We start from the raw sequence: 23,388 nt of genomic DNA, 5'->3' as shown, positions 1-23,388 counted from the left end.
CCTGATCATAGTGGTGGTCCTGTGGAGTACGTGCTTTGTGTTTGATAGAGGGAATCCAAGCTGGGAAGCTGCTTTAGGGATGGGATATAAACTTCGGGAGGAATAGGTTTTCTATGCTGTCCCTCACTGAGTTGTGTTCAGCTAATCTGTAGGTGTCACTTGGAGAGTGGAGGTGACAGATTCAGCACTGGGATAGCTTTTGTCAGCAGGCTATAATTCTCAAGAAATTCACTACTGAATCCCCATTCTTCATGCATGGTTGTAAGAGATAGCGCAGAGAAGATAAGAAGGAATAGACAATAATGGCCACTCATCCTGCCTCCAGTGTTAATGTTCCCTATATCCAGCATGGACAGAGGAAATGTTTACCAGTAGGAGGAGGTTTGGCAGAACAGTGGGAGCTAAGTAATACAGTAGCAATGACAAGGCCAACTGCTAAGCCTGTCCATCACCTTACTTACTTATTAGTAGGGTTAGTCCCTTTAAAAAGTAATATAAGCTCAGTGACAGGTTCACACAGCTGTAATTGAGCAAGTGGCTCAGTAACTTCCAGAGGCATAGGTGTTGTCTTTACTCTGGTATGGTGGCCCACGGAGTTATGCTCTGCAATTGTCAGGCACTGCATTAGTCAAGATTACAAGATAAGGTCCTATCCACTTGGGGGCTAACTGGTCTTGTGGATTTCCAGCCTTCCAGGTGTTCAAATAAACCCAGTTCCAGGGAACAAAGGATGTAAAACCATGTCAGAAGGGGAAGGCTTGTAAAGCTTTGATTTTTTTTTCCCGTCTGTAAGGCATATTTCAGTCATCCATGTCCCTAAGGTTGGCTTTGTAGGCAGGTCCTTCAAGAATGGGCCTCCTGTACCTGATCTCATACAGACTTAACCCAAGCTTTCCTTTAGGGGCTAATTGCATTCTGAGAAGTGCTGTGGGGAGAAGAGAGATCCAAGTTTGATAAATCTCTTGACATAGTTTGGCTTAATTTCTTTTGAGAATTTGACTTATTCTTTTTACTTTTCCTGAGGATTGTGGTCTTGTGCCTGACTCTTTGCCACCCCATGGATTGTAGCCCTTCAGGCTCCTCTGTCCATGGGATTTTCCAGGCAAGGATACTGGAGTGGGTTGCCATTTCCTTCTGCACGAGACTTCCCGACCCAGGGATCGAACCTGCGCCTCTGCTGTCTCCTATACTGGCAGATGGATTCTTCACCACTAGTACCACCTGGGAAGCTCAAGAGGGCTGCAACCTCCATTTAATTCCCAGTGCTCTAGAGATTTCCTTAGTAATTTGAGAAACAAAGGTGGGACCACTGTCACATTGAATGGATTTAGGGAGCCCAAACTAAGGGATTATTTCCTTGAGCAGGGCCTTAGAAATCTCTGAAGTAGTCTTGGTTTGGGGCAGGAATCTAGCCAAAGGTGTCAGTCAAAACCAGCAAATATCTGAAAATTTCCTTGTACCCAGGGCATTACTGTGAAATCCATTTGCAAGCTTTGACCTGGATATGTGCCTCGGTACGAGGTGGGGGTCCCTCCCTTGACTTTGGAGGGGTGAGTGTTGAGGTTATTCTGGAGACAGAGAGGGCTCGGTTCAACCTTATCTGTTTAAGGAGACTTCAGAAATTGGGAGTAGTGATGGATGTGATAAGCCATTGATACAGGGTCTCCTGCTTATGGCCTGAAGTGCCCGTTCAGAATGGCTTCAAGTGCAGTAGCTTAAAGAGCAGCTGCCCATGATTGTTAACCATCCTTTCCAGGTATTCTGGGCTTTTAAAACAGGCCCATCACAAAGCCTTCTCTTTCTTCTGGGGGGTAAGAGCTAGGATCTGGGGGCAGCGATAGCAGGGGCGTTTGAAGTCTGTCCCCACCCTCTACAGCTTGTTTAGCTGCCATATATGCTGTGCGATTTCCTCTTGTTATTTCTGCTTCTCCCTTTGATGGCCTCTCCAGTGAATACAGGCTATATGCTCTTTGGCAGAAGTATAGCCTTCAGCAGCCTCCAGCAGCCTCCTAATCCCCAGCCCACCCCCCTCTTTTAATCTGTTTATTCCCTGAGATCAGGTTATGTTGTGTCCTCAGGCTGTGCCATTCTTTTAAAGTTTGTGCCCTGCCCCCTTCCCTCCTGTTTCACTTTGGTCCAGTTGTTTAGAAAAATAGGCCTCAACCAGAGTCAGAGGTCCGGGTTTTTGTGTAGGCACCCCCAGGGAAGTGTCTCTTCCTTCAGATACATACGGATGGAAGGAGGGGCTCAGGTTGGGTAAAGCTAACCTGGGGGCTCTCCCGAGATGTTTTTTCAGTTCCAGGAATGCTCAGTCACAGTTGAGGGTCTGCTCAGAAGAGTCAAGGTCCTTCCCTTTTAATTGTTCATATGAGGGCTTAGCAATTAAGCCAGCATTGGGGATCCACACATGGCAGAGCCAGGCACCCCCAGGAAACCCTGGAGCTGTTCTCTCGTATTAGGGGTGCCATCTGGCAAATCCATTCTTTCCTCTTCTTAGATAGTGCCCTGTGCCCCTTTTCTGTTATTAAATCCTAAGCATTCTACCCGCTGGAGGGAGATTTGGGCTTTTTTCCTTTGAAACTTTATATCCTCTCTCTGCCAGATGATTTAAGGCAGTAACTTTGTTATGGTCAGAAAGCTCTTTGATGGGGCTGGTGATTAGAATTTCATCCACATATTGAAGGATAGTCCCCTGTTCTAATTCAGAGTCACAGAGATCCTCAGCTAAAACCTTTCTTAAAAGGGTGAGGGAGTTTTAAAATCCCTGCGGCAGAACCACCCAGCACAAGTGGTGTTTTCTCCTGTAGTTTAGATCCTGCCATTCAAATGCAAAAATGTACTGAGTTTACCTGGCTAAGGGCACACAAAGGAAGGTGTCTTTTAAACCTAGCTAAGTGCATGGACTTCCCTGGTGGCTCAGACAGTAAAGCTCTGTCTACAATGCGGGAGACCCGGGTTCGATCCCTGGGTTGAAAAGATCTCTTGGAGAAGGAAATGGCAAAATCCCATGGACAGAGGACCCTGGAAGGCTACAGTCCATGGGGGTCACAAACAGGCGGACACAATTGAGCGACTTCACTTTCATTCAAGTGCATGGTAAGTCGCTTTAATTGTGCCAGACTCTTGGGGATCCTATGGACTGTAGCCCGCCAGGTTCCCCCCTTCAAGGGATTCTCTGGGCAAGAATACTGGAGTGGATTGCCATCCCCTTCTTCAGGGGATCTTCCTGACCCAGGGATCGAACCCACTTCTCTTAACATCTCCTGCATTGGAGGCAGATTGTTTACCACTCACACCACCTGGAATACCAAATACTCTTGGGGTATGGGGTAGAGTGTATGGTTTGAGGATCTGGCCTCAACGGGTGAATTTCTTTCCTGTCTGTATTTATAGCTTGGAGGTCATGAACCAGCTGTCATCTCTTGAGATTTTTACTGGCAGAATAGGACTGTTGCAAGAGCACTGGCAGGGTCTAAGAAGCCCTTGTTTGAATAGACTTTCTATTATAGGCTTCATGCATGCTAGGGCTTCTTTGCTTCATGAGTATTCTTTTTATTTGGTTTTTGTCGAAGCTTGTTGTTGTTCAGTTGCTGAGTCCTGTCTGACTCTTTTCGACCCCATGGACTGCAGCACACCAGGCTTCCCTGTACTTCACTATCTCCCTGAGTTTGCTCAAACTCATGTCCATTGAGATGTACTAAAGCGCTTCAGTCACGTCTGACTCTGCAGCCCCATGGACTGTAGCCTACCAGTCTCCTTTGGAATTCTCCAGGCAGGAATACTGCAATGGGTTGCCATTTCCTCCTTTAAAGGATCTGCCCTTGTGGCTCAGACAGTAAAGAATCTGCCTGCAATGCGGGAGACCCAGATTTGATCCCTGGATCGGGCAGATGCCCTGGAGAAGGGCATGGCAACCCACTCCAGTATTCTTGCCTGGAGAATTTCATGAACAGAGGAGCTTGGCAGACTGCAGCCCATGGGTTGCAAAGAGTCGGACATGACTGAGCGACTAACACTTTTCACTTTCATGTCCATTGAGTCAGCGATACTGTCTAACCATTTCATCCTCTGCTGCCCTCTTCTCCTCCTGCCCTCAGTCTTTCCCAGGAAATAGAGATTTAAACTGGCTTCACATTTTTTCCACAGTCCCTTTTGTTGGCTAAGAGCCATGAAAAATCCAACATAGGGGATCTCATCCCATTTTCTTTTTAAACACTAGCAATAACGATCCAATTGAAAAATGAATTAGAGAGTCGTTAGTTGGCCAGCTTTCTCCATCCACCAGTTTACATTGGAGCTATGCAGTGTTAACAAAGAAAATAAGCTGTCTCCCTGTTAGTGGGTGCTACTCAAAGAGTTTACAGTTACGGAGAATGTACCTGAGCAGTGTTCACTGGGATGGAGGCTGGGTTCCCCATATTGAGGAGTCCTTACTTCTAGTCTCTCTTCAGCTTCCCAGTAGCCTCTTCCTAGGGTTGGTGACCATGCAGAGCCCACTGGATTGGCCCACCCCAAGTGGTTTGGGAGCTCTAACTGCAACCTGAACCAGTCTTTGCAGGGGCTAGAAGGGGAGACACTGTCCAAGAGGGTCTTAGACCGTCTGAAGTCAGTGACTCAGTGTTGCCAGACCCACTGTGAGCTGTAGGAAATACCTGATGTAGGTGACTGCTTTCAGCAAGCAGTTCCCAGAGACAGAGTGAAGTGGGAGTGGGAAAACAGTTCTCTAAGTCAGCGGTCCCCAACCTTTTGGGCACCAGGGACCAGTTCCGTGGAAGGCAATTTTTTCACTGACTGGGATAGGGGGAATCATTGCAGAATGATTCAAGCACATTTATTGTGTACTTTATATTAGTACTATATCAGCTCCACCTCAGATCTTCAGGCATTAGATCCCAGACGTTGGGGCCTCTGCTCTAAATCATATAAATTGCTCAGATAAAGATCCCGTCCAGTTTGATCTTCTTGCCAGGATCTAGTCCAACCAGGTAACCAACTATCTCATCACCCTCTCTCCTTACCAGAGGATTAGCTCAATTTAGATAACCAACCGCCCAGTCCAGTCCTCTAGAAAGAGGTCTGGCTTCAACCAGATGGCTCTACAACCAACCCCGGCTTTACTGGCTGAAGATGGGTCAGCACCGGGAAGTTGGGTCAGTCAGTCCGTTCAGTCGCTCAGTAGTGTCCAGGTCTTTGCAACCCCGTGGACTGCAGCATGCCAGGCTTCCCTGTCTATCACTAACTCCCAGAGCTCACTCAAACTCATGTCCATTGAGTCGGTGATGCCATCCAACCATCTCATCCTCTGTCATCCCCTTCTCCTCCTGCCTTCAATCTTTTCCAGCATCAGGGTCTTTTCCAATGAGTCAGTTCTTCGCAGCAGGTAGCCAAAGTATTGGGGCTTCAGCTTCAGCATCAGTCCTTCCAATGAATATTCAGGATTAATTTCCTTTAGGATGGACTGGTTGGATCTCCTTGCTGTCCAAGGGACTCTCAAGAGTCTTCTCCAGCACCACAGTTCAAAAGCATCAATTCTTTGGTGCTCAGCTTTCTTTATAGTCCAACTCTCACATCCATACATGACTAGTGGAAAAACCATAGCTTTGACTAGATGGACCTTTGTCGGCAAAGTAACATCTCTGCTTTTTAATGTGCTATCTAGGTTTGTCATAGCTTTTCTTCCAAGGAGCAAGTGTCTTTTAACTTCGTAGCTACAGTCACCATCTGCAGTGGTTTTGGAACCCCACAAAATAAAGTCTGTCACTGTTTCCATTGTTGCCCCATCTATTTGCCATGAAGTGATGCGACTGGATGCCATGATCTTCGTTTTCTGAATGTTGAGTTTTAAGCCAGCTTTTTCACTCTCCTCCTTTACCTTCATCTAGAGGCTGTTTAGTTCCTCTTTGGTTTCTCCCTTGAGGGTGGTGTCATCTGCATATCTGAGGCCGGCCCAGCTTCCCCAAATTGCCGCAAGCATCATTGCTGTAGATATGCTGGGGGGGTGGGGGTGTGCTCCACCAGTTCTTTGGCTGCTTTTCCGTCTCCAGCTTAATTTCTATCTCCAGTATCCCTCACTGGCCCAGAGGTCAAGAATTGGGGCACATGGTTCAGTTACTTAGCTGGCTTTGTTGGCCCTGGGTCAGTGAGTAACCCTGGATTAATGGACAGAGTGTGCCCCAAGATGAACTCCAAAATTTGTTACAGAATTAAGTTGTATGGACCTTGCTTGGACCCTCTCTGCCTGGGTTGGAGAGGTTTCTTTTTCCCACTTGGGTTCAAGCTTTGTTCAACAGTAAAAGTATAGAGAAGTGGGATCTAAGATCACAGACCAAATCACCCACCTGGTGAGAGGGATTTAATTTTAAAAATAAAGACAAAGGCAGGAGGAGTGAGACTGGTGATGGGGAGGCATATGCTTTGGACTACCTGGGAAGGGTCAGGGTTTTTTCCAGGGAGTGGAGTGCCACCCCCCTTTTAATCATTTTTGTTCCTTAAAGCCTGATCTTTTAGCTACAGTGTCATTTAATATGCTAATTTAGAAAAATCAACATATAATGAGCCCCAGGGTCTGTTGGTGATCAAGTTTGTGGCCCTCTTGGTCTTAGCTGGTTCCATCTAGTTTTTTTTTTTTTTTTTTTGTATTTTCCGTGTGTATTTCTGGATCTTTTAACATAAGAATTTATGTTAACTCCTGCTAAAGGTGGGGGTTGGAGGGTCGTGAGCAAAGACCTGAAGCAACTCTGACAGTAAAATGAGTCAAGGCAGACGAGAATGAGGAGGATTCACAGGCTGGAGAGAGAGCCTTTTGGATTCCTTGGTTGGAAATCTGGTGCCTCCCAGAGATCAGCCACTTGCTGGACACGAGGCCTGGAGCCAGCCTCTCCATGGCTTTTTCCCAGCAGCAGGTTCTTTCTGAGACAGAAGAACAAAAGCTGGGTCTCCTGGGTGGCGGGCCCCTTGTGCTTCGGAGCTGCGGCCCTGCCGCTTCTGCTTGCGTTTAGTTGAGGTTCGAGGCTGGTCCAAGGAGTAACCTGGCATTTTGTGTGGTTATAGGTATGTCTGCGATTACGCCTACTACCTGTCTTTGCATCATGGAAATGGGTGTGCGGCCCTCATCCACGTCCCTCCATTATCTCCTTGGCTGCCCGCCAGCCTGCTGGGGAAAGCCCTGCAAGTCCTCATCCAGGAAATGCTGGAGGAGATTGAGAAAGCCCGGGCTCAAAACCAGAAGCTCAGCCTTTGCAGTTCCAGCCAGGGAGAATCAACTGGGGGACTGCTCCTTTAGAGAAAATTAAATGTTTCACTCCTGTGTGTAGAGTTAAACTGTGCTTTGAGGGGCTTTTAAAAAAATTGCTTATAAAACAGTTTACACAGAGGAAAAATGTTCTGAATTCGCTCAACGAAATCACAAAGGGTTATTTTATTGTCAGAAGAAAGAAGAACACTCTGAAAGGCAGACATTTCATACGGGATTAACTAGCTTCAGTTATGGTTTTCCTGACAATAAAATGAAATGCTGCTGCTGCTGCTGCTGCTAAGTCGCTTCAGTTGTGTCCAACTCTGTGCAACCCCATAGACGGCAGCCCACCAGGCTCCCCCGTCCCTGGGATTCTCCAGGCAAGAACACTGGAGTGGGTTGCCATTTCCTCCAATGCATGAAAGTGAAAAGTGAAAGTGAAGTCGCTCAGTCGTGCCCGACTCTTAGCAACCCCATGGACTGCAGCCTACCAGGCTCCTCCGTCCATGGGATTTGCTAGGCAAGAGTACTGGAGTGGGTTGCCATTGCCTTCTCCAAAATGAAATGCTAGTAATGTCTTTTTTCCCTCTTAAAGTCTATGTGTCGGGCCTCTGTGATTCTGTCCAATCGCTGGGACCTCTGCTTCGTTCCCCAGGGCCCCATGTCGTGGGATGACCTGTGACTGGCTGACCTGGGAAAACTCGGGCGCAGCCACCACTGCGGGCGCCCCACGCTGGTCCTCTGAGCCTGTGCATCCAGGCGCTGCAAGAGCCCTCTGAGCCAGCGAGTCTCTAGTGTTTGGGCTTTTTCTTTTTTAACTTCATTAAAAAAAAATTGTCATAAAATACACACAAGATGAAAGTTATCATTTTAACCATTTTTTAGTGCTCAGTGGCAATATGTACATTGACTCGGGCAACCCTTGCCACCACCATCATCCCAAAGTGAAACTCCACAGTCATTATCTTCTCCCTTCTCCCTCTGGCCCTTGGCATCCACTTTTCTACCCTCCCTCTCTGAATCTGGAGACCTCATATTAATGGAACTTTTGTCCGTTTGTGACTGGCTCATTTCACTCAGCAAAATATTTTCAAGATTGATCCATGTGGCATGTGTCAGAATTTCCTTCCTTTAAGGCCGAGTAATACCCCCATTGTATATGTAGAATACAGTTTGTTTATCCATTCATTTTTTGATGGACACTGGGTTGCTTCCACCTTTGGGCTGTTGTGAAAATACTACTGCTATGAACACTGGTGTGCAAATCTCTCTTAGAATCCTGGTTTAGGGGTGTGTGTGTGTGTGTGTGTGTGTGTGCGTGTGTGACTGTACCTAGTGGCATTGCTGGATCATATGGTGATTCTGAGTTTACTTTTTTGGAGCCGCTGCTGTACTGCTTTTCATGGTAGCCCTCCCAGGTCACATTCCCCCATAGTGTCTGGCCCCAAAGCAAAGGTTAATAGCTGGGTTTAGCTCTTCTACCATGGACAGTATTTTTCTGCCTTTTAAGCAACAGAACCTGCCCTTTACATCGTTCATTTTGCCTTTGTGGCACTGTGCCAAGCTGCTCACAGCAAGGTCTCACTGTCCCAGTGTTTTCTAGGGGCACATTTCCATTGGAAACCCCTTTAGCAAAATTATTTTTTGGAGGAAGAGCTAAGCTCTAGGAAATGTCTTGTTATGTTGGTGTGCTCACACTGTAATTTTCTACTTAATTTCATTTAAAGAAAAATCATTTACTTAATGCCCAGATTTTTTCAGTGGAAGAAAAAGCAGCTGTACCTTAATAACAAAGGAACTGGGCAAAGGAACGCACTTTACCATTAGCCCTCCAGCACCCTTGTGTGTTTGTGATAGATTTTACAGGACCCCTTTGCGAATGGAACTGGCTCACTTGACATAGAACAGATCAAAGTCCTACTGCAGCAGACCAAAGGCAGCAAGAGGGGCGGGGTGGTCTGGACACCAAGCACAGGTCTGGTTGCACGGCTATTAATGAGGAGAGCCTTCTGCAATTGTAGGCAAACACCTGCTACCCAGAGCCCTGGGCCTCTCCCCCCAACCCCGCCTTATTTTAGCTCGTCTCAGGACGGTGGCAAGCAGGCCTCCTCTTGGACCCAGCTCCAGTGTTATTTCAGATTGTAAAATGTGTGTGGCTTGGCGCCAAGCAGACGTTTAGATGTCACAGAGGCCCAGAGCTCTTGATGAACACCCATCATCTCCCACCCACTGTGCTTCCAGGGTTCTTTCGGGAGCAGCCAGAGACCCATTCACCTGGTCTTAAGTGGCCTGCCATCACCCCGATACACACTGGGGTCTCTTTAGTTACGGCTGAGGTGCAGGCGGTTCTGAGACGGTTTGAAAGTTGACACAGCTTCAAAATGCTCAGCCCTGGGTCGGTCATTTAACAGCTGGGGGGGATCTTGGACATGTCTGCCTGTTTGCTCATCTATAAAACAGAGGAATAGAAATCCTTCCTTTGCAGAGTTACTGTGAAGACCTGGTGAGAGAGTGGATGTGAACGTCCGTCAGTGATGACAGAGAGCTACATACGGCTCGTAGCTGGACCGGAGGGTGGATACGGAAGTAGTTCTGCTGGATTGCGGGCTTGGGCAGGGGCGTGGTGGGGAAAGGGTATTGCAGGTCTCAACCCCAGCACCTTCATCCTCAGAAGACCCTGCTGCTCCCCTGGCTGAGGACAGGTGCAGACTGAGCCTCTGCAGCCTGGAGGCACAGTGCCACCCACCCGGGGTGGTGGGAATCTTGCTGGCTGGGCTCTTTCCAGAGGTGAGATGCCCACCCGAGCCTCATGTGAGCCTGCTGTGAGTCACGGGTCCTTAGTGAAGGTCTCCTGGGTACCAGGCTCTCCGTGACAATGGGAAGCAAAACTCCAGGGCAACACTGAGAGTTGAGAGTACCCTGTTTTTCATTTTTAGGTCCAAGTCCTTGACACTCACCAGGTTGTAAGCAAGCACAGCCTTTCATTTATTTCTACCTCCTACACCTGGCTAGTTAACCCCCTTTGTCCAGTAGCCTGATTTTATTACTCATGTATAAAATCCCATGATCAAAGTTTAATAAATGATCAGCGTGTCTTCCTGATGTGTAAGGTTTGATTCTAGAACATGTACAGCTCGTTTCCGTAGAACATGTCTTCACACTTCCTACCATGACATTTGCTCTGGCAAAGATAATGATCCCGGGATTTGTAGAGTCTCTGGGCCAGGGCTTCCCAGGTGGCGCTAATGGTAAAGAACCCACCTGCCAGTGCTGGAGACGGAAGAGATGTGGGCTTAATCCTTGGGTCGGGAAGATCCCCTGGAGGTGGGCAGGACAACCCACTCCAGGATTCTTGCCTGGGGAATCCCATGGACAGAGCAGCCTGGTGGCTACAGTCCCTAGGGTTGCACAGAGTCAGACAGGACTCAAGCGACTTGGCACAGCATCCTTGGGTAGGCCAAGATCGTCGGCTGAAAAGTAACTAACGTGTCTGTGCAATGCCAGTGAGCCTCACCCTGTGTGTGTCCGAGGCCTTGCCTGTGCCCTCTGAGGTGGTGTGTGGACCGTGAGGGACCAACCAGGATGTGAAAGTGTGAAGAGAGTCCTTTGCCCCAGAATCGCCCAGACGAAACCTGCCCGCCTGGAAAAGCCTACACAGCAAAAATCAAGTACAGATATCTATATTTTATAGAAATTCAAATTTTCTTCTGGCTGATGTAATGGAGAATAGCTTTCCTGTTCACCCGCAATGTGCATGCCAAGAAGGTTCAGCTGTCAGAAACAGGGTGAAGCCTTCACGCAGAACGCCTCCCAGCGACGTGTGTGAACACACACGCCACCCGCAGCTCAGCTTCCCTGCTCAGAAGCACGGGGAGGGGCAAAATCAGAGACCAAAGTGCATACAGAATTCTTTTATTTAACTTAAACCATGTAGTACTTTAACTACTAGAAAAAAGCAGAGTAAGAGAAACTAAAGTTGCCTTAGCTTCAGCCATTCAAAATAGACAAAGTTTTTTTTTTTCGGTAATGTAAAGAATCCAGAGTATATTGCAATAACAGGAATAAATTCTTACAACAGAATATACAAAAAAACATTTTGAAATTTTTTTCATCTACTGATTTTTTCATATAAACAGAGGAATTTTTTTAGGAATAATTTATACACAGAAAGTCATTTTATGTAACAAATTGGCCATGTTGTTACCTTTTTTTAATTTTTTAACTTTTTTTTTTAAAAACTTTTTTTTAAACAAGAAAACTCAGAAAATGCATTATTTGTGATGCATCCATTCCATCGTGCCTTCTGGTTTGATTTTTTTTTTTTGTCCCAGAGGTAGACAAACTCTGGCAAACCCCAATCTCAACCTCACTGGCTTAGAAAGCAGACAGGTGTCTTTGCCAAGCATCCATCACCTGTGGTTGTGTCTGTGCAACACCAAACATCCAAAGGAAAAGTTGCAAACAAAACCCAAACTGTTTCTAGACCTTTCTCCCATGTAGCACAAAACACCCAGGTGTTTCCAGTGATGGGGATTTTGTGGAGCTGTGTTGATATGGCCAATAACCCACTGAGAGCAGGAAGCAATGGAGTCAAACTTAAAAAAGATCTTGAATGTGTGTAGTTTTTATTAAAAAGTTTGTTTTCTATTGAAAAACATCTATGTTCGGTGTTCTGCCTCAAATAAAAACAGGGTCTCTTCCTTGTCATAACAAAGCATTAACCATGATATGAGGCATGGAAGCAAATGGCCTGCGTGCGCCAGAATTACCATCTTTCTGTGGCGGTCTGTGTGCCGCGCTCATCGTGAAAACCGTGAGCTGTGCGATGGAGTCCTTCCATCTTGAGGCACCGCCTAACGGTACCAACCAACCCCACCAGATGTGGATGGTGCCACGGCGCCGCTGGGCTACAACACCTCTGTGATTTGCTTGGCCAATGAGGTTCTTTCAGTCTGTTAAAGTAGCTACACTCCAAAGGGAAATGAGCAGTAAAAGATGATCCCCTACCCAACCAGGGGGTTCTGGAAGACCAAGATACTGAAGATACAGAACTACTTCTTAAATCGTTCCTTTGTTATAAACTAGGGCACAAAGCATGGGGGGAAAGAGGGTGAGCCGCGGCTTGGGTCAGGGAAAAATCCTTTTTTTGGCATCTTGTAAAGCTAGCTAGTAAACAGGTGTCCTAAAAAAAATGGATCACAAATACACATTTGCACACACAGAGAAAAAAAGTGTCTTTAAATTATTCTCAGCAATTATAAACTACAAACATTTTATAAAATTATTCTATGTTCTTACAAAAATGCAATGAAACATTTAATTAGTTCTTGTAAACCAGATCTTCGTCAACTGACTACCCGTAATCTACTGGACTTAAGAGCCCTATTGAAAACGCTAATGAGTGACTAATTACAATGATGTTTACCAGAAAGATGTGGACACACACAAACGTGGACATACAGATGAGCGATCGTTATGTTCTTGCATAAACAAAATAAAACAAAACCCTAAAGTCATGCCCCAGAACTGACAACTGACGGGTGCGATGCAGTTCGTGTTCTTGAACAATTTGACTGAACTCCGCAGTAACAGTTTCCAAAGTAGGATGTTAGGTTTATCTGTTGACACCAAATGCCCATGGATGACTGTTGAGCCTTGATGTGGTCTGATACCTTCAGAAACCATCAAGTTCCAAGCACAGCCCACACTTCTTCCAAGCCCTGTACCTTCTGCTCATGCTTTCCTCTCTCCATGTCATTCACGATCCCTGTTACAATGGTTTCCTGCCACTTCCTCATTCCACCATCAAGGAGTGTTCATCTGCTTTTTCTCTAAATGACCAACTAGTCATCTAAGCTGGAGGCCAAAAATGAAACCCTCTGGCCTGTCCAAGGTCTGTATCTTCAGCATCTCTGGCAACAGAGGTTCAATATAAGCAACATCCTCTCTTGACGTTCTCATCTGTACCACCCACTACGTCAGAGTGGAGTTAAGAGTTTGATTTTCATCACTGGTTCTTAAAGAGTGGATCTCTGGGCCATGTCTCCCAATGCTGCTTAGCCCAGGAAATGGAAAGACAGCCAACAAACACAAAAATAATATTAACAAAAGAACAAACCCCAAACCTTAAATGCATTACTGGGACTGCTGGAATGGGCCAAGGCATACCATGGAGCTTCACTGTCACCTGGAGGGTACCTGTGTTCTGGAAAGAGTTGCCTTTGACACTGTCTGGCCAGAGGACCCAAGAGTGACAGCTGAGGACCTTGGACCAAGTATCCTAGCCTTCTCACTGCTCTGAGCTACGTGTGGCCTTGTCATAACAGCGGCCTGTATCCCATACAGCCACCTGCCAGCAGAGGTGGGCTGCTGAGAAAGAGGCTTCAGTGGAACAAACTGGCCTAGAATTTGGCATCATACTTGGCTCTGACATCTGTTACCCAACTGAAAACACACCACTTCATGCCAAGCATTTTTCCATTGAGTAGTTCCACAATAACTTTTTTTTTTTCTCTATTATTGAAGTGTTCCAAGTCATAAGAAACAGGCTGGAAGGAAAGGCCAGTGTGGGCCATGAACACGGTCTTCTCTCTTCCAAGGAGGAAGCTCATTCCAACTGTGTCAAATGTCAGGACATCCTCTAAGGGAGTCCTGGGGTGGTCTGGGTCTCACCCAGCTGCAGTTCAACAACGTCTCCAGAATACACCAGCTCCTGCTGCCTCAGGGAAGGGCTGTGTGTGATCAGGTTTTAATGCTCACATCAGTTCAATGATGTGCCTCAGTGGTTCACGTCACGTCAAGCAGTGCAAGCTGCTGTCAGAAGGAGGCTGCATGGAGAATGCCACAACTCAGCTTAAGTTATTTGGAGCATACAGAGGAGGAAACCAAGAAGAAGTGGGGAAATGAGCGTAAAATTAGGCTAGAACTGTGGACAGATGATGCCTTGGTATAGTCAAGGTGGGTGGTTTGGTCCAGGAAAATGACTGCACCATCACACAAGCAAAAAATTCTCTTTGATTTAAGTGTTTCTGAAGCATTTGTTATGATGGGCATATACTGTTAGTGTTTTCTCTCTACTTAAAGGAAAGCCACCTACATAAAACAAAAAGTGACACCAACAACTCGGACAGTTTAAACAAAACCCTTACAACCAGCTGAATGATCTGTAGAAATCCAGTTGTGGAAACTGGTAGGTATGTGCAAAACGGAGGAGAGGCCACTATTCCACGGGGTCACCTACGGTGGGGAAGTGGGAAACCCTGATCAGAGACTACTTCTCAGTGACCTTAAGATGCCAGGGGACTCGGGGAAGGAGAGGGGTGTTCCAGCAGGAGAGAGGAGCTCCTGAGCACAACTGCAGTCCTGGGAGCAGAAAGGAGCCGCCACACTTGGGGAGATCCCCTCCTCTGCATTTCCCAGATGAAACGCCAGTGCCTGTGAGAGCAGCTGCTGGAGGGGGCGCCGTCCGTCCGCCTGTGAGCAGCGGCAGCGGGGGAGGAGGCACAGCCCCTTCCAGCCCAAAGGTTTGGTACGTCTTTGCCCCTGGGAAGGAGGTGAGGGCGAGGTGGAGAGAACAGCCTGGATAGGGAGGCGGGGACTCTTCCTGCATCCTACCTGGGGCTGGCCACCACCAGGTTGAGAACCCGCAGGAGGAGGCGCTCGCCGGGCTCTCGGAGCCCACGTGGCCGCAGGGGCTGCTGAGTTGACCCCGCTGAGGGCCCAGCGGCCACCCCGCAGCCACAGGGGCGGTGGGGCCCCTGGCTCGGCCTGGTCCCCAGAATGGAAACCACCGCCCCTCCCCCAAGTCTGCACCGAGTAGCTGGTTTCCAAGACAACCTGCTGGGCCCCGCCCCGCCTCTGGGGAAACTGAGTCAGGAGGAGAACAGGAGCGACGCCAAATGAGCCGTCGCAGAGAAAGGTGAGTGGGGAGGTGAGCTCGCGCTGCTGTGACCCCGGGACACAGGCTGGCCTCGCCCTGCGTCACCTGCTGTGTACGGCCTGTGGTGTGCATGAGGTTACCAGTATCAACGGCATATTGTCAGGTGCTGAGAAATGTGAGATGTACTCCTTTTATATATACACATATAAAAAATAAGAGTGAGGTAGATAAATGCTTGGGAAAAGAAACAAAACAAAAACGCCTAAACTGTCCTGTCTTACACACACACAGCCGCGCACACACACACAAAGCCTTTTCTCAGTATTTAAATTCATAAGGGGGCTTCTCTACAGTGATTGAAACTGGTATCACAAAATAAATTAAAACTCCTACATATAATACCTTAATTTTTTTTTCTCATTTTTTTAAGGGAAAAACTATGGGACAGAGACTAGAGGAAATAGTGGGACTGAAACTACTGATAAGCAAAAAAGCAACTACCAACCTTCTTTTTTGTGTTTAATCTCCAGTCGCAACTAGCAATCACCATACTGTATAGCTTTGTTCTTACTCATAATTTAAACATTTCCATCCCAGAAGCAACTCTTGTGCTGTCATCACTCTGGTGAGAAGTGCTAAAAACTAAACAAAACGGGACCCCGGGCTCTGAGCACTCGGCTTGCTGGCCGGGGAACGACTCCCCTGGGCCAGGTCCCGGTCCCCCCGGCAGGGGCACGGGCCTTGCCCTGCGGCGCCTGCTGTCCCGACCTGGCGAGGGGCTCCGTGCGGCCCACACTGCACCGGCGCGGGGTTGGGGGCTGGCCTGCCCTGGGGCGTTTCCGGTTCTAAAGACAGGTAGGTCCGGTTGGGGGCCGGGGTGGCAGCGGGACGCCGTAGACGGGCCCGCTGGAGCGCGCGCCGCTGCACCCCTGGACTCAGCAGCTGTTTTCCATGGGATGGAAGGATTAAATAGCCATTAAAAAAAATAGTAATCCAAATGCCTAGTGTCTGCAGTTAAAACTGCTGTTGTACCCAAGAATTAAAAAAACAGATATATGTGTGTGACAACTGAAACAAAGGCAGGGAAGGAGAAGCTGAGACTTGTCAACAACGGTGAGTATCAACACTGAACACGGGTGTGCGATACATTTCCTTTTTTTCTGACCTGAGTTTGTATCATGTCTTGCACTGTAACAGACTCAGACGTGGTGTGAGGGCAGGCTGGGGAGGGAGGGTCGGGGCAGGCACCCGCCATCCCTCCGCGCCCCCCTCACCAGCCTCGTGCCCACAGAGCGTACGGGGAGAACAGAACTAACCGGGCAGGGGGAGCAGGGAGGGCTATGTATTTATAAAAAGGCATCAAACAGTTCATGGCAAATTATGTTATATAAGTATCAATTACTGGGAAGAGAGGAAGAAAGTCACGCACTCTAGTACAAAGCATAAGAAGTTTCTTGGAGTGAGCAGAGAGGAAGAGGGGAGACCTGAAGGTTTTCATAGATTAAATCCACAAAGATAAAGAACAAAAAAAATAGCAGCTTTTTTTTTTTTTTTTTCTGTACAGACGTATAGATGAATATCTGAACCGTAAAAAAGTTATAAAAGTGACATTAAAGACAATGTGTATGCAAATGTTTCATGGTCTAACATAGAACTGTAAGACCCACGAAGAAGTCCTAGTAACAGAGAAAATGTCAACAAAGCTTAGAATGCTTGAATTCATTTACTGCTTTTCTTCGCACTGTTGTGGTGGTGTTGGAATCGCTTTCCTTGCAAACCTGCATGAACAGTTGGGCTGAGTCCCTGGCAACCCCTTCCCGTCTGTGTCCTTGGGGGCTGGGCGGGGGCAGGAGACTGGCATGTGGACGACCTTTACTCAAAGCTGTCTTCCAGACTCCCGACAGGGCCTGTTTCCTCCAGAATTCCTGCGGGGGGCTAGAAGGGGGGGGTGCAGAAAGTGGGGTGGGGAAGCCAGGCTGAGCTTCTCCCCATCCTCACTGAGAGCGAGTCTCATTCTGTCCAGTGCCCCCAGATAACCTCGTCAGAAGCCATTGGGCCTGTGTGAAGGCAAGACTCGGAACACCAGGGACGACCGGGTGCAGGGCGTCAGCAGCGCGGCCCTTAACGAGTGACTAGCTCCAGTCTCGCCCAGGCCTCCGGAAAGGAGAGAACGGTGGGGGGGCGCTGAGGGGGAAAAGTGGGGGTTTTGGCAGAATTTGGCAGCGTTAACAATGGTTACAACCTTGGGTGGACGATGGCCCTTTGTAAATTTCATATGTCCCTAAAAATGTTAAAGACACAGTAAAAAAAATCCCATCTCAACGTGTTTGTTTTCTTATAAAGACCTACGGTGACCGGCAGGTATGTTCAGGGCAATGTGGGGCCACAGATGGGCAGCCCTCGCTTCAATCCGATGCAGAGGGCGTCCCGCCTGGGCTTGCGGCAAATGTGTTTCCATCATGAAGCAGAAAGAAAGAGAAAGGTGTGAAGAGAGTGAAAGAGAGACAGGGAGAGAGAGGAGACTTGATTCTCAAGTGTTGCTATTAAGTGTTGTCATTAAGGTTCTTAAAGGCCCGTGTCAGTTAAGGGTTTGGGTAGGGAAATAAAAAGCGGCTTGCATATTGAGAAAAGGAACATCCCAAATGTGTTTACTGCAAAGAAGCCGTCTCCTGTGGGCAGCCATGGCAGTTCTGAAGATCCACTGAGGTACAGGAAGCTGTGAATAGATTGTGAACACTCTCTCCCCACCCCCGCCGCCGCGCGCGCACACGCGCGCGTTACTGTGTGCACGGCCGGGCTCCGGGATCAGCAGGTGGAGGACTGGGGCAGCGGCAGGGCCCGCTCGTTCTTGCGGCCCCCGTTCATGTGCGCGTAGGGCTGCCTCTCGTCGAAGCTGGCCCGCAGGACCAGCACGCCCGGGCCCGGGCCGTTCTCGGCCTTGTGTCCTGAGTGTCTGTCGGGCAGCGGCAGGGAGGCCGAGGAGGCCGAGGGGTCCAGCGGCACGCTCTCCATGTTCTCGGGCTCCAGGTCCAGCTCCTCCGGCTCCGGCGGCTTGTTCTCCTCGCTGTAGTAGAAGGAGACCTCCCGGAAGCCTGCCTCCATCTCGTCCTTGACGCTGCTGATGATCTCCAGGAACGAAGGCCGCATCTTGGGGTTGTACTGCCAGCACATGCGCATCAGCTCAAACCTGAGGGGAGACGGCAGAGGTGGGCCCCGCCGGAGGGCGCCAGGCCAGGCAGCCCCGCCACACCAAGTGCAGTGAGCACGCTGCAGGCGGTGCCAGGCCCCCAGCTCTGTGTCTCTCTGACACAGGAGAGTATCTACTGTCTCTCTCTGACACAGGACAGTGTCTACTCTTTCTCTCCCTGACACAGGTAGAGTGTCTACTCTCTCTCTGACACAGGTAGAGTGTCTACTCTGTCTCTCTCTGACGCACGTAGAGTGTCTACTCTGTCTCTCTGACACAGGAGAGTATCCTCTGACACAGGAGAGTATCTACTGTCTCTCTCTGACACAGGGGAGTATCTATCTGTCTCTCTGACATAGGAGAGTATCCTCAGACACAGGAGAGTGTCTACTCTGTCTCTCTCTGACACAGGAGAGTGTCTACTCTCTCTGACACAGGAGAGTGTCTACTCTGTCTCTCTCTGACACAGGAGAGTATCTACTCTGTTTCTGTGACACAGGAGAGTATCCTCTGACACAGGAGAGTATCTACTCTGTCTCTCTGACACAGGAGAGTGTCTACTCTGTCTCTCTCTGACACAGGAGAGTGTCTACTCTCTCTCTCTCTGACACAGGAGAGTGTCTACTCTCTCTCTCTCTCTGACACAGGAGAGTATCTACTCTCTCTCTCTCTCTGACACAGAAGAGTATCTACTCTGTCTCTCTGACACAGGAGAGTATCTACCTTATCTCTCTCTGTCACAGGAGAGTGTCTACTCTGTCTTTCTCTGACACAGGAGAGTATCTACTCTGTCTCTCTGACACTGGAGAGCATCTACTCTCTCTCTCTCTGACACAGGAGAGTATCTACTCTGTCTCTCTGACACAGGAGAGTATCTACCTTATCTCTCTATGACACAGGTACAGTATCTACTTGTATCTTCAGCTTCTCGTGACTTATGTCCACCACTACAGTCACTTCACCCACACGCAGGACTCAACCCTAACTCTCGCATCCTGAGAGGGACAAATACAGGTCCCACAGAGAGTCTGTTATTACAAGCCAAAAATGTCAAGTCGCTCAGTCGTGTCCTACTCTTTGCGACCGCATGGACTGTAGCCCGCCAGGCTCCTCCGTCCATGGGATTCTCCAGGCAAGAACACTGGAGTGGGTTTGCCATTTCCTCCTCTGGGGGATCTTCCCCAGGGATGGAACCCAGGGTCTCCCACATCGCAGGCGGATTCTCTGTAGGTGTTTGAGCCACCCACAAAAGCCTCTTATTACACGTATTTACATAAAATGCAAACCAGCCTTCTATCTGAAGCATATCCTGCAGCCACTGGATAAACACTATTTCCAGAATTAGAACGCTAAGGAGGCTGAGCAGCGATCAGTTTTCCCCACAGTGCTCTCTCCTTCAGTTCTACCCACACTGTTTCCAAGCTTCCTCCTGGGCGCAGGGGGCCACTGGCAGAGAACCAAGGACAGGCAGTGCCAGGCAGTGTGGCTGCAAGACAGAGGGGCACACGACCCCCTTCCAGTGCCGGGGCTCAGACTGCACACGGTGTGCCCCAAGGGGGCAGAGCCAGCCTGGGAGACGGGCTGCCCTGAACCCAGCGAGAGTGGGGCCCGGAGCCAGATGAGAGAGCCTGGTGCCAGGGTCCCTGCTCAGGCCCAGGGCGGGCAGAGAGGACACCTGGGAAGCCTCGGCGTCACGTGGCCACAGGGACCAGCCCAACATCGGGCCCAAGCCCCCAAAACAGGCGGCTGCACAGGGAAAAAGCCAGGAACAGGCTCTGACAATAGTTCAGCACAGCTGCGGGAGGAGGGGCACCCCTCATTCACCCGGCATGCAGAGGGCTCCAGCTACGCAGACCTCCGGGGCATATGGGAGGTGGCCGAACAAAGGTCCAGGCTGCAGGGAGCATGAAGGAGGCTCTGAGGAGACAGCGGCCAGCGGCCTTTTCTCATGGAGACCAGAGAGCCTCCCCTTCCACTTGTTTTCTCTCCAGAAAGTGTTTTATGTTTTGTTTCAAAACTTCTGGCTAATGAGATACTTTTCAATAAAAATGGCCAAATGGAACTCCCCACATCTAGGAAGCTCAACACGCCCCAAACTGGCTTCCAGCCTCAAGCTGACACTTGACAGACTTGAGTCTGGCCCCGGAGAACATTTCAAAGAGAGAAAGCCCAAGGGGACAGGAAGGCTCCCAGGTCTACCCGCCAGACACCCTGAAAGACCTGGGGAGAAGGGTGTCACGTCAAGTCAGAGAAAAGAGGATGTGACCTTGAGTGCGGGTGGGCACGGGAGAGAGGCCGGCTGCTTCTGTAAATCAAGTTTTACTGCAACGGAAACACCCGTTTGTTTGCATATGGTCTGTGGCTGCTTTCAAACCAGCAGTTGTACGGGCCGAATAGTTGAGATGGTTTGGCCTGTGAGCCCTACCGTGTGGCCCTTGGCAGAAAAAGCTTGCCACCCCTGCTCTAGTGGAGAAAGACTTAGTCAAAACAGGAAGACTATTTCTTCCCCTCCCAACTAAACCACCCGCACAAGTCAGGATGCTAACCCCACGGTAGGTGACCAGTGCTCTCGGGAGCTTTATGGGTGTATACAGCATTACTCTGCATGGGTCTGGGAAGGTGTGTATCATAATAAAGCCCCATTTTATAGATCTGCAAATGAGTGAGGGTGGAGCAGGAATGGAAGTCTCACGAATGACCTGCTTGCACTTTGAATGCTACCACCAACCTCAGAAAGAGAAAGTTGCTCTCAGCCTCAACAGGAGAAACCACAGTCCTGCCCCATCTCCCTCTCTTGGCCGCCCACCGACAGTCACAGGTGTCTGTGATACACCTGTATCACAGGGGGCTTTGCAGATAAACTGGCGGCTTGTTCTTGGGTCAGATGGCAAACGAGCCCCCTTCCATATCCTCACCTCCATCATTTCCTATGAAAAAGGACCAACGCCCCCCCTCCCAATAAAATAAAAAATAAAATAAAGAGCCATAAATACATGACATGCCTCTCCATGGCTCAGCTGTGATTTCCTCTCTAGCCAACTGACTTATCCCTGAATAGAAGCACAGCCAGGGCCAAGGACACGTGACGGGGCCTGGCTCCGCGCCCCTTGGCCTGGGGCTGAGAAGTGCCCCCCACAGGGGAGGAGGCCTGTGAGCGAAGTCAGCACCAACAAGCCACGTGACAGCGTCCAAACCTCCCCAGAGCCACGGCCGTGTAGTGCTGCCCATGAAAGGCAGTCTTTTTTCACTTGGCGAGATTCAAGACCTTGTTTACACTATCTCCACAAGAAAACTTTCCAGTAGACTCCAGAAGGATTTATGAGCTGATAAAACTCCTCTTTAAAAAAAAAAACAGATTTTTTTTTTTAACAACTGGTCGGTTCTGGGGAGCAGGAGCCATCTTGTACTGAATGCCTGCACGGGAGGCATGCGTGTGCATGGCCGTCACCTGGGCAGGACCAGACAGAGCCGCCGCCTCTGTGCACCTGTGGAGGCCGTCTCCACCCCACCCTCAGCCCAGCCGTGTGCGGGCAGGCTGTGGTCACCCGCCAAGAGCGGCCTCCGTTGTCCCCGTGATGACAGAGATGGCATTCCAGAGAGGACCTGCAGGGCTCACAGCACCCCTCCTCGCCTCCCTGAACACTCAGGCTCCTGCCCCGCTCCTCGGCTGGCAGGGGCAGGGGGCTGGGGGCCGGCCTGATCGCTCACCCCACGTTCCTCTGTCTCAGGGCAGAGATCAAAGGCTGGGCCCAATCCTGGGGAAGCGGCCGCAGGCTCTCCAGTCTTGAGTGCCATCCCAGCCTGTCTGCGTCCCACTCAAGTGCTCGGTTCCCACACAACTGGCCCGGGATCTCCAACAGTCAGCAACAGGGAAAAACCATGCTTGAAAACTGCAAAACAACCAGAGTCTACCGAGTTTGCTTCAGGCTCATCCGTGAGCTGACGACTCTGGACTGAGCAGCTCAAACTCCTCTCTGAATGGCGCACCCTGAAGGCCTCCCTGGCACAGGTCCAGCTTCGCAATCTGGGGGGCCGTGGGCAGAGAGTACGCTCCTCGCTAAGCGCCCGCCTCTGTCCCGCCCGTGCCCCGGCCTCTCAGTCACGGGGCCAGTTGGGAGTGGGGACTGCTACCGCAGCACCGGCTCTGGGCCAGATCAGCCAGCATGTGCTCGGAGGGGCTCCAGGACACTGGCAGCTGAGTGTGGAGGCCTGAGCGCAAGACAAGGCCAAAGAGCTGCAGGCCAATCGGTCTCCAACCCCGTGCTAAGCGATCCACACTGCATCTCAGGACTGAGCCCCTCGGGCCTGGACACACTGAGGCCTGGTCCCTGACGCCATTCCTCTGAAGCCGGGCACCCGTTCTCTGGAGGGCATCAGGACCGCTGGCTGCTCAGAACAGCCGGCAACTTCTTGGCATCGTCGAGTGAAGACACTGAGCTGAGGTCCCCCAGCAGCCCCTGAGGTCCCCCAGCAGCCCCGTTACCCTGTGGGTGCCAGCCACACCTCCAGAACCACGAAACCGAAGCACACACGCTCTCTTCCACGTGGGGCCCAGCATGGCTTTCAGGCAGCTCCCAAGGGCTCAGTGACTTTCCTCCCCCATGGGAAAAACAAGACTCATTCTTTCAATTTTGTAATAAAAGAACACCATCTCCCAGAACATGTCTTCCTCACCTAAGCTCATCAATAAATTCAAAAGGGACAACACAGATACTCTCTATGAAACCAACTTGCCTCCTCTCGCTCTTTCTTAGAAGGAAGAAAGTTTGCCAAGGGGGTTCTGCCTGGTAGGGCAGAAAGGCCTCCTGAGTTATACATTTAATATCCCAGAGTAACCGCACCATGTACATTTCCTTGTCACTCCAGGCTGGGAACAGGAAGTGCGCTGCCTTTCCCAGGGCAGGGGGGCTGCTTCCCAGGCATATTAAATCAGAGTAAAGCTCCCGCCACCTGGGGGCAGATCAGCTTCAGGCGGCCCACAAGTTTCTAGGAGACAATGATGACTCAAGTCAAAGAAAGAGAAAGCTCAGGAACGGTGCCTGTCCTCCCACACCCCCAAACCACACGGACAAAGCTCACACCTGCTTT

General features: G+C 49.7%; 2 protein-coding genes across 8 annotated transcripts in view; one reads left to right on the top strand and one right to left on the bottom strand.

The window, feature by feature from the left end:
• Positions 1-10,042, top strand: part of PGPEP1L (pyroglutamyl-peptidase I like) — a 74,247-nt gene extending 64,205 nt beyond the window's left edge. For all 7 annotated transcript variants that reach the window (XM_070358356.1, XM_070358359.1, XM_070358357.1 and 4 more), the window contains one exon: positions 7,051-10,042. In XM_070358356.1, coding sequence (XP_070214457.1) covers positions 7,051-7,282 — 232 coding nt within the window. In that variant the 3' untranslated portion in view covers positions 7,283-10,042. The remainder of the gene's footprint in view (positions 1-7,050) is intronic.
• Positions 10,043-11,130: 1,088 nt separating this feature from the next.
• Positions 11,131-23,388, bottom strand: part of IGF1R (insulin like growth factor 1 receptor) — a 305,476-nt gene continuing 293,218 nt past the window's right edge. The window contains exon 21 of the mRNA XM_070358355.1: positions 11,131-18,300. Coding sequence (XP_070214456.1) covers positions 17,919-18,300 — 382 coding nt within the window. The 3' untranslated portion in view covers positions 11,131-17,918. The remainder of the gene's footprint in view (positions 18,301-23,388) is intronic.

Source organism: Bos mutus, chromosome 21 (genome assembly GCF_027580195.1).
Source record: "Bos mutus isolate GX-2022 chromosome 21, NWIPB_WYAK_1.1, whole genome shotgun sequence".
In the NCBI taxonomy this organism is placed as follows: domain Eukaryota; kingdom Metazoa; phylum Chordata; class Mammalia; order Artiodactyla; family Bovidae; genus Bos; species Bos mutus.
The sequence above is the reverse complement of the archived record's forward strand: the minus strand, read 5'-3'. Positions and strand labels throughout refer to the sequence as shown.